The following is a 10,752-nucleotide window of genomic DNA, read 5'->3' as shown; positions in this document are numbered from 1 at the left end:
CCCCCCCCCAACACACACAAATCAATATTTTTCATTTTTTTCTCTTTTTTTTTTTTTTAAAAAACCTATGGATGTATGTATTTTTATTACATTATTTCATGTATTTAATCTTAATCAATCAAAGAATATATATAAAAGATATAATATAATACATTATTATTATATAAAAATAGACGTACGTCCATGTATATGAGACTTGACCTCAACCTTTTGGGTTGAGCAATAACTCGTCGATAATTAATGTCAGATTAAATTGATAGAGCATATTAGAAATAAAATAAATTATTTAAGATTAAGAAATTAAATCATAACAAGAAAAAATAAACATTTAAGCTAGAAAGTGAATGTCATTCCAAACAAAAAAAAAAAGAGAAAAAATTATACGTGTACATGCAATGTGTAGACGTGGATAGGTAGGTTGTAATTTTAAATTGTGACTGATAATTAAAATTTCTAAAATTAGGAGGGTAAAGTAAGCTTTTTGGGTAAAAAATGTAGTTGCTTTCAAGGTTAAATTTTACACGTGCAACCAAAGCTTACTCATGCTCTCCTCTGATCCAAACTTTTCAGATTTGTCTCTGCCTCTCTGCATTTACAGTGATAATTAACCACTACACTGAAAGTAATCAGTATATATGGTATTTTTACTTTGATTTGCAATTTAATCGGTGTTCTATTATTCAAACTATATTGTATAATATTATAATAAATCATAAATTCATTTTTAAAATTTAAATAATTTAATCCAAACATTAGGAAGAGGGAAATTTAGTGTGGAATTATTTGTATAATTGATGAATCGAGGAAACATTGTAGAGTGTAGTGGGTGAAGACATGCGGAATAGGTATATTGGGACAGGAAACAAACCCAACCATATATTAAAATCCCATGACTTAAGTTATTTTTGTAGAATGGTCCCCCTACAGCTATCTCTAGGTTCTACACCATTTAATTTGCCTTCTCTTTTACGTGCGCCCAATTCATATATAAATATTTTATATTGTGATTAATTAATCCATTCAAAATGTTGTAAAAAGATTTAATAAAAATTTCAAGGTACACCACAAAAATAAATATTTTATACTTTACGCATTGACCATCTAATCTAATTATTTCACATGTGAATAGACTCATAGTAAAGTCGTACATCTTGACTACGGAAACTATTCAAATATTATTATTTTTAAATTAATTCAAATAATATGTTCAGCTCGTAAAAATGTATTGTATTGGTGGAGACAAAAATTAAAAAAAACAAAAAAATATATATGAGGCGGAACAAAAAACAAAATTGGTGTGCATAGAAATGAAATAGTTGAGAGGCCCTATTTAAGGGGTAGGTTGATGCTTCACAATTAAAATATCGTGAATTTAATTTAAAAAAATTAATATTTGAGTTTGAATACATTGAATGATACGGAAATAAATAAAATTTTATAGAAAAATTTAAGGAGAATTCTAAATGCAAAAGAAAAAAAAAAGGAAATGAAATAGTTGCGCAATAAAGCTTAGTTGTGTGTTAGCAACAGTCAACCAAATGGATTTATGAAGAGAGAAAAATAAAAAAAAATAAAAAAAAAATGCAGGGGCTGGTTGCCGGTTGCCGGTTAGGTATTGGCGAATGGGCATGTACAATAAAATCTGAGAGAGTCGTCAGAGTAACACAACATTCTTAAATTGAAAGTGTGTGTAGGGTTTGGGAAGGCGAAGGCGAAGGCGAAGGCATCCATCAGCCATCAATCAACCATAAAAGGAGCATCCATTAATAGCCTATTAATTGATAGGTCCCTCTCAATTTAGCAATCTGCAAACACCATCATTAACCCACCTCTCTTACTCTTCCCAGGTTTTCCATCATTTTTCTGGACCCACATCCTCCCCTTTCTCCTCCCATTCCTTCCTACTTTCACCTTTCCTTTTTTTTTTTTTAGATAATTCTCATATACGGATGCAAATGTTTTACTGAAATTTTGGGACAGCGTCTTTAAGAATAAATACGTGCATTGTTAGTTTTAAGGATTGATATAATTTGATTCTCTCACTTATAAAATTACAACCCAAACCACCATCAAAATTATTCCGGAAATGTTTCGATAATGGTCCTTTGATTTTTTTTTTTTAAATGTATAATTGTACTTGAACCATAAATACTAAAATGATCTTTTGATCACGTACGTATAAGGATATAGGATGCGTCGGAGGCCGACAAAATGGATCTATAATTTGTTTGAAAAATGTAAATATTTTATTGGGAGGTTTTGATACTACTTTCATAAGATATACTCACGCTAGAATGAGTTTTGGTGCATGAAAACTTGCGGTAACATACAAATATTTCATACCAAGTGAACCCTGATTATAGTCATTTGATGGTTAAATCAGTAAAGTTGGAATAAGATGAGAGTATTTAAAGCAATTCAAGTATATCCTTGGAACATAATGATCGAATTGTACAATTCGTCATTGACCATTGATCCAGTTCCGATCAAACAATCATGGGGATCAACTATACAATTGGGTTATATTATGGTCGAGTGCGTGTCAAATCAACTAAAATGAAAAGTGCGTGAATTCTAAAGTTATTAAACCACTATAATAACACCCATGGGCCATTCTGTCATTTTAGAATACATACATGTGGGGCCCACATCAGCACTTACGCCGACCATCATAAAATTTAAAGACTCAATTTTATGAGCGACCGTCGTTGTTCCAATATCTGAATTTGAGATATAATCCAAATAAATTTTAACTCAACATAAAATTAACTTTATGGTAAGAAAATTAAAGACAAATTCCTCACTCCCCCACACACACACACACACACACTTGCGTCAAACACAATACCACACCACCTTAATTTCATACTTGGTTGTAAAGTCACATTCATTAGTTTAAAGTTGTTATCACATCATAACGAAATAACACAAGTTGTTACGTGCCCGACGACCGCTCTAATTAATAGACCTCTAAGTGAGCTTTGGCATCCATTCCAAACCTTAATTAATTGCTGATGGAGACAAATTTGTCTTAGAGAAAATTGAAGTTTGTTGGGGTTAGTAGTTGTAATAACTTGTCGGGTCTCTCATCTATCAGCTCTCCCATACGCAATAGTTTTGTTGTGTTTGATTCAGTGGTCTCGTCTGCTCTCATCACAAATATCCACTTCTCCTCCTAATGTTTCCTTTTTCTTCTAATGGAAAAATGCTGAAAAGAGGGGGAAAAAGTCTCCCGCAATAATATTTATTGTTGGAACCTATAAATGATAGAAAAGAGAGTTTACCTAAGTCTCGTTGAAAGAGATGTGGTGGTCTTTATTAGGGCATTTAATACCATCATTAATTTGTGTACCTAACACAAACATTAATCAAAGCAAAACATGTTATTAAGACTCTTATTAAATCCTTAAGGTAACTCCAACTTCGTCTCTTGTGTGTATATATAAATGGTAACTCCAACTTCAATTATCAGCTATTGGGCCTTCTAAATTCTTTGTTCAAAGTTAGGTGAGGTGAGGGGTCCAACTGCTGTTGAATTCACGTCTTATATACTTTATTTGGATTGATGGATTTGAATTCGATAAAAGGATTTGATTTTTTATTTTTATTGTTAAAAGGCTGAATGACGTGGAATTTTTCTATTGGCCGAGATAGTGTTGGGGCGAACAGAAGAAAAAGATAATAATTAAATATTTGATTGTGATAAGAAACGGGATAACTTTTTACACATAATATTTTTTTGGAGCTGTTATTAGCATTTTTTATATGATAATGGGATTTAATAATCAAGTTGGAAAAATTAATAAAAGATTTTAAATTGGAATACTGTTTCAATCAACAACTTCTGTTTTGTCGATTGATTTATTTTTAATGATCGATTGAATTGTTAAATTAATTACATGTATGATTTTCGAGACATAACAAATTTTTTTAATTAAAAAAGAAAAAGAGAAGGTAGTAAATCCAGGTCACCTAGATTTGGGCCTGGTCCTATTTTATATTTCAGCAAAGGAGCCCAATTTCTTCTGGACTTTGCGGATTGGCCCATTGTTATTTGAAAAGCCCAAGTTTGTATTATCCGTGTAATGCGAACCAAACAAGGCCTAAAGTTCCCCCATTTCTTGTTTCCTTTTCCCTAAAATCCTAGGGTTTAGGGTTTTTCCAATTCGCTAAATTATTAACCGGCCGGGAATGGGGAAGAAGAAGCAGAAGTTGGTGCTGCCGCCGGAGCTTCCTCCCGAAGTTCCCGAGGAAGAGGTTGAAGTGTCAGATGAGGACGTACAGTTCGTCAAAGAGAATTTGGAATACGCTGGTTTCGTTTCCAATTTGGACACTCATTCCATCACCAAGTACGCATATTTCTTTTTCTCTCATTATTGCTTCATGAAATCCTTCCTTTGTTATATACAGTAGGCAGTTTCAAGTTCTGTGTTGCTTTAATAAAATTTTAAAATAGGCATGTTACGCGTGTGGCTGATGCGAACGAGGAGGCGTTGGAATCATTATACGAGAAAAGGTTGAGAAAAAAGCTGGAAAACAAAGAGAAAGAGCAGAATGCACTGGAGGTCGATCCCGTTGATGCACTTCCGGTGAAAACTTTGGATGGACAGCTTTACTATAGAAGGGGTATATATTCATTCATTTGGATGGAAATTGTTGTTTTTGCCTTTTGAAACGGCCATATGAAAGTTGGTTTTTGATAGTGACAAAGGAGCCTAAAGCTGAAGAGGAATCAAAAGAAGGCGAATCTATTAGTAAGGATCCTGGTTTGGTCAAGTTGACAAAAGCAGAGAAGCGTGCGAAGCATAAAAAATTGAGGAAAGAGGCAAAGAAACAAGCCAAGGAGGAAGTGCAGCAAACACCTCAGGCTGAAGTGTTGGTGTGTGTTTCTGTTGCTCAGTTCTTTTTCGGGCTTTGTTGACATTTAGTGGATCCCTTATTTTCTTATGTTGCAATGTGCACCGAATGAGGATATAGAACATATGGTATCAGAATTGAAATCTAGGTTTTCAGAAATTGAAAAGGAAAAGCAAAATAAGTTGTGAAATGTCTTCACATAACCTTTCTTGGTCTGTTTGCTATATACATGATTATCAGGATATAATGATGGAATTTAATGTTAATATATGCCATTTGCATTCATGTGTGATGAGCCTTTCTTTAGTACTTTAGCCAAACAAATAGAAAGGTTTCCTTCACCAAAATCCAAGTCCTATAAATTGGTGAATGTTAGAGTTGGGGATTCAGTTTGGAAATATTGAAATGGTATGGAGTTGGCCTTTGGCATTATGTAGTCTTGGTAATAATTAAGAGATTTCTCTAGAATCATTTTTACTGAAGCAGTCAATAACATATCAGTGCTGCATTTTCATGTTCTTGAATGCCATTGTTAGATGTTTGCAGATGAGATAGTACCCTATTTCCTGTCTCCCTTCACATTCTTTCTTCTGGCATCCATTTTCTGAATTGCTTTCATTCATTAATCTATGTCACTTTTTAACAATCCCATCTTATGATTCGGTTTGTTCTGATAAGTTTACTTTTTAGCTTGTTTATTATAGAATATTTTAACTGATTCGGTAAGCAGATTGTGTTGTTGGTTTACTTCTCAGACCTCACTTGTTTGCTTCTAACTTCTAAGACCAAGTAAAGTCTTTGGTTAGTGTCAACAAGCTAATTTAATTTCCTCCCGAGGTTGAAATTATATTAACCAGTAATAGTTATTGAGTAAGGAGTTGCATCTAATCCTTGCATTTTGGTACATGGTCTTATATGTGTATAATGTAGTTTTCTAATGTTTAGGATGAGGTGAAAAAGGATCTCACAGCTGAAGAAGCCAGTGAGAGCAAGAAATATAAGCTTGCTGAGTTGGGAACCGCGTTACTTGCTGATCCAGAATCCAATATTAAGCATATAAAGGAGATGCTGGAGATTTCAAAAGATGGAGATGCTGCCATTGTCATTCTTGGACTAAAATCCTTATTGGCTGTTTTTAAGGATATCATTCCTGGGTGAGAATGGCGCACTAATTCAAAATTCTTTTTCAGTGAAGTTTGGTGGAATACTTCCCTAATTTCTGTTTACATAGCGTAGGTGTTAATCACATTTTCCAATTGTCATGGCAGCTACCGGATCAGACTACCTACTGAAAAGGAGCAAGAGATGAAGGTTTCGAAGGCTGTCAAGAAAATGCGATTTTATGAGTCCACTCTTCTGTCTGCCTACAAGGTACGAGAATTGCACCTTCTATTCTGTTTCTAAGTTGTGACAGCATACTCAAAATGCATTTTACTGCATATGTAAAGGAAATAAAAATTTCCCCAGCTACCCAAAAAAATAAAACGATATTCTTGCTGACAGGAGATCTTTGTTCCTGTTGTCAGGCGTATGTTCAGAAGTTGGTAGCACTGCAACAACAGCCTGTTTATAAGCGAGTAGCTGTCCGTTGCTTATGTACTTTGCTTGCAGCGGTACCCCACTTTAACTTTCGTGAGAGCTTGCTGGCCGCAGTTGTTAAAAATATAAGCTCCGATGATGATGTTGTAAGGTAATTGCGGTTATTTCTGCTTTTTTTAGTGTGGGGTGACCAAATGCATAGACATGCTCATACTGGTCTAAATCTCAGGTAAATTGATTAAGGGTTCTGCTTGTTTGCCTTTTAATACTCCCCTTTTCCTTTTAGGTGGTTTCTGGTAGAGTTCTGCATCACTTTTTTTTTTGGAATTGAGACGAGTCAAACGACTGTGGGGTGGTTGGTGCCATTTCACCAACTGATATCAGAGTTTGCTGAAAAAAATCCCATAGAATAGGAAAAAGATTAATGTAGTTCTTTGCTTTCTTAATGATGTATTCTTAAGCCTCACCTATTGTATATCTCAGCATTGCCCTCTGATGATAATGGGAAATGCTGAAGCTGTGCCTTTCCTTTATATTCTGTTCATCTTTGTTATTGTATTCATTGTTTCACTTTATAGCTTCTTGTTGGTACTCGTCTGATGATTACATTACTTGGTCCTTGATTTGGCAGAAAGCTGTGCTGTGAAACTGTAATGTCACTTTTTTCTAATGAGGGGAAACATGGTGGTGAGGCCACTGTGGAGGCCGTTAAAATGATTGCAGAACTTGTTAAAGCTCACAACTGCCAACTGCATCCTGATTCTGTCGAAGTAAGGGATCTTTTTCTGTTCTTGGAATTTATCTTTTGTGCTGTGATATATGTTGTTTGAACTGTGACTTAAGTAGGCACTGTGCCAACTACCCAGTCACATTGCGCTTGTACAAATCGAAATTCCCGAGTTATAATTGCGCTTAAAAGAATTGATAATTTGTTTTAACATATTACGTGGACCTCAAAAACAATGAACTAACCCCATATAGATGTTTCTTTATGGTTTGGTTTTTATGAGATTTTCTTAGTAACATTTAGTCATGAGCTATTCCAGGAAATTCTCAGGGCAAACATATAAGAAAATGTTTGTGTAGGGGAAACATGATGGTTAGATGTGTATGTGTCCTGTATTTAAACTTATAAATATCTTCTGTATCTAATGGTAAAACTAGTTCCTTTTTCCCTGTATGATAGAATCTTTTGTTATGCTTCTATACCAACCTCTGCCATGGTTGCACTGCCCTGTTAGGTCCTTTTGTCTCTGTCATTTGATGAGGATCTTGGAAAACCAGAAAATCCAGATGCAGATAGCAGAACCAAAAACAAGAAATCCAAGAAGAGAAAGGGTTTGGATGAGCCAAATCATATACCAGATAATGAGAGGAAGAAGATTCGGAAAGAGATGATTTCAAAGACTCGAGAGGAGGTATACTTGTCACCTTCAAAAGTACTTTGATCTGGCTTGTTTGTTGTCATTACTTGTACATAAGGAGACTATTGCAGGTAAGTGCAGATTTCAAAGCTGCTTCATATGCTCAAGATCCCCAAGAGCGAAGAAGGGTGCAGTCAGAGACGCTTTCAGCTGTATTTCAGACATTCTTTCGGATCTTAAAGCATGCTATGCAGCCAGGGTAAGTAGAGCTCTGTGAATAAGTGCGACAAATTTGAGTTAGAAAAGAACACATCTTATACTTAAGAGACCTGAAAAGTGCTTACTCTCGCAATTGCTGGTAAGCTAGTTCTAACTATTGTTTATTCTGGCATAGTTAATCTTGTCCTGGATTACTGTGCCATAATGAGTTTTTTCACTGCAACACGACCAAATAGGGAACTTGCCTCAAGTGTGGTTTATACAATATACGACAACAGCCAAAATTGGCAAGAAAAAAGTTTTTCCTTTCGGTATTCCTCTGTAAATAATGGGTCAAACTAGTATCCAAAGGGAATTGCCATTTCTCTTATGTGCATTCACCTTTAATTTCTCAGGTTAGGAGCCAATACTGCGCCTGGTGCATCGGGAAGCCATCCCCTGCTTGCTCCTTGTTTGAATGGAATAGGAAAATTTTCTCATCTAATTGACTTGGATTTTATGGCTGATCTCATGCGATGTCTGAGAAAACTTGCTGGAAGCGGCATACAGTCGGTTGATTTATCTGAGAATTCGTCTTGTCAATTAACAGTGTCTGAACGGTTGCGCTGCTGTATTGTTGCTTTTAAAGTGATGAAGAACAATCTAGATGCTCTGAATATTGATTTACAGGAGTTCCTTGTCCAGTTTTACAATCTGATACTAGAGTACCACCCAGGAAGGTAAGTGCATTGCTTGAAAAATGCATTCCTTGTTTAATTGTTATCATAGAATATCAATTTGTCTGATTGCTGTGTCAACTTGCTCTTGCTTTATTGGTTCTTTATTGACTAATTGTTTGTGCATCGAAGAAATCTTAAAACCATACAAGGTGCAATGCCTTTGAAATGTGAAGAGACCTTCAAATATGTCGTGTTGCTCGTGAGTTCATTATTTTGTTATTGCAATGTCTATGAATAAGAAGTTCTAGGCTACTCTACTTGGAAGCTGATGTAGCCTGCAGTGTACTATTATGTTAAACTTCAGTTTCTTTCTTGTTTTTGCATTGCTTTTGACAAGCTTCCATCAATTTACTCCTGGAAATAGCAAGGAGTAAGGAAGCCTAGGATGTTGCGGGCATACATTCTTTTCTCTGAATCTTCGTATGAATTGTTTACTTATTTCGCAACTTGTTGGCGAGTTAGATACTCATTTCTTTGTGAAGCAGGGATCAGGGAGAGGTGTTAGCCGAAGCTTTCAAGATAATGCTGTGTGATGATAGACAGCATGATATGCAACGTGCTGCTGCCTTCATAAAGCGCTTGGCCACATTTTCACTATGCTTTGGATCGGCCGAGTCCATGGCTGGTAATTCTCGACTTTGAAAACATACTAGAAAGTATTGATTCCCTGTTCTGATGGTCCCTATTTTGAAACAAATTTCAGCATTGGTTTCTGTAAAGCATCTTCTTCAGAAGAATGTCAAATGCCGTAATCTGTTGGAAAATGATGCTGGAGGTGGATCCGTTGCTGGTGCTATTGCTGTAAGCCTTTGTCTTCTCCTTTGTTTCTAGTGGAAGTAGTACCTTATCTGGGAATGGATTAGATTATAATGTGAAAAGAAAGGGGGGAGTTTTTGTGTATTAAGTACTGATATGCATGCATATTTTTTTATTTGAATCAAATCTACTGACTTGATCTCCTAATGCATGTTGCCTTCTGTAACTCACTTGATGCAAATATTACTGCAGAAATACCAACCTTATGCCACGGACCCTAACCGGAGTGGTGCACTAGCTTCAGTTCTTTGGGAGCTTAACCTTCTAATGAAGCATTATCATCCAGCTGTTTGTTCAATCGCGTCTAGTATATCAACCATGAACACTTCCAACAACCAGGTTTACCACTCCCATGTCTCCCCGCTACAGGCCTATATGGAATTATCACAAGAAAACAAGTCCTTTACTGCACCTGGTGACATAAAAAGAGCAAGCAACAAGAGAAAGAGGGGAAATGACACCTTGCCCGTCAAAATTGGATCAGACCTCAATCTGATGGATCAGGTTGACGAGAATGAGGTTAGAAAGAAACTCGCTGAGCACTTCTTGTTGCTACGCGATATTCAAGAGAATGAGAAATTAAGGTCTGAGTTAGACCGTACAACATTGGCGTTAAACCTCTATGAACATTACAAAAAGCAAAAGAAGAGAAAGACAAGATAGCTGAAAGTTACAGCAGATGCATGGTAAAAAACGTTTCACTATTTTACATAATGGCCCCGGGCAGTTTTGTTGTTTACAGCCTACTTGCTTAATGTTATAAGAGGCTAAAGATTGAATGTTTTCTCACTTTTCCGCTAGAGATAAAATTTGATTAATCTGAGAAAAACATGTTTGTCACATTTGAAGTTCTTGACCGATGATTGTTCCTAAAGATTGTTAGATCCTTCAATTTTTTGCTTGCCTAATGATTTCCAGCCTTCGGTATATATAACAACTGAGACTTAGCATATCACAACCTAGCTAGGGTTTGGTTGGAGATGAGCAGTGTTGGTAACTGGTGCCTGCTAGCATCCGTATCTGCACAAGCCAACGCGACCCGAATCACGGAGCTAGCCCAGTAAATACATGCAGCCATGTTAAACAAACAAACACATGATCACAATTCACAATACCTGGCTACTACCTACTACACCTAACTCAACGTCACCATGCATGGCTGCTGCCCTTGCAGCCCAAGAATTGGGAGCACAACAATTAATATATATAAAAGAAGTCAAATTATACGAAGAAGAGAA

General features: G+C 35.9%; 1 protein-coding gene across 1 annotated transcript; it reads left to right on the top strand.

Moving 5' to 3' along the window:
* Nucleotides 4,123-10,354, top strand: LOC105175083 (nucleolar complex protein 3 homolog). The gene is made up of 13 exons (XM_011097405.2): nucleotides 4,123-4,349; nucleotides 4,457-4,626; nucleotides 4,704-4,879; nucleotides 5,803-6,011; nucleotides 6,126-6,228; nucleotides 6,384-6,547; nucleotides 7,028-7,166; nucleotides 7,638-7,814; nucleotides 7,892-8,019; nucleotides 8,375-8,698; nucleotides 9,184-9,323; nucleotides 9,402-9,499; nucleotides 9,707-10,354. The coding sequence occupies exons 1-13, from the start codon at nucleotides 4,192-4,194 to the stop codon at nucleotides 10,175-10,177; spliced, it is 2,457 nt and encodes an 818-aa protein (XP_011095707.1). The 5' UTR covers nucleotides 4,123-4,191; the 3' UTR covers nucleotides 10,178-10,354.

This window comes from Sesamum indicum, linkage group LG12 (assembly GCF_000512975.1).
Source record: "Sesamum indicum cultivar Zhongzhi No. 13 linkage group LG12, S_indicum_v1.0, whole genome shotgun sequence".
In the NCBI taxonomy this organism is placed as follows: Eukaryota; Viridiplantae; Streptophyta; class Magnoliopsida; order Lamiales; family Pedaliaceae; genus Sesamum; species Sesamum indicum.
Note: the sequence above shows the minus strand (reverse complement) of the source record. Positions and strands in the feature narration are given on the sequence as shown.

Excerpts from the sequence above, each read along its gene's own strand:
- LOC105175083 (XM_011097405.2), top strand. The coding sequence starts at position 4,192 with ATGGGGAAGAAGAAGCAGAAGTTGGTGCTGCCGCCGGAGCTTCCTCCC. Across the intron at positions 6,012-6,125 it reads TTTAAGGATATCATTCCTGG|CTACCGGATCAGACTACCTA; the intron begins GTGAGAATGGCG and ends TTGTCATGGCAG. Across the intron at positions 7,815-7,891 it reads TTTCAAAGACTCGAGAGGAG|GTAAGTGCAGATTTCAAAGC; the intron begins GTATACTTGTCA and ends AGACTATTGCAG.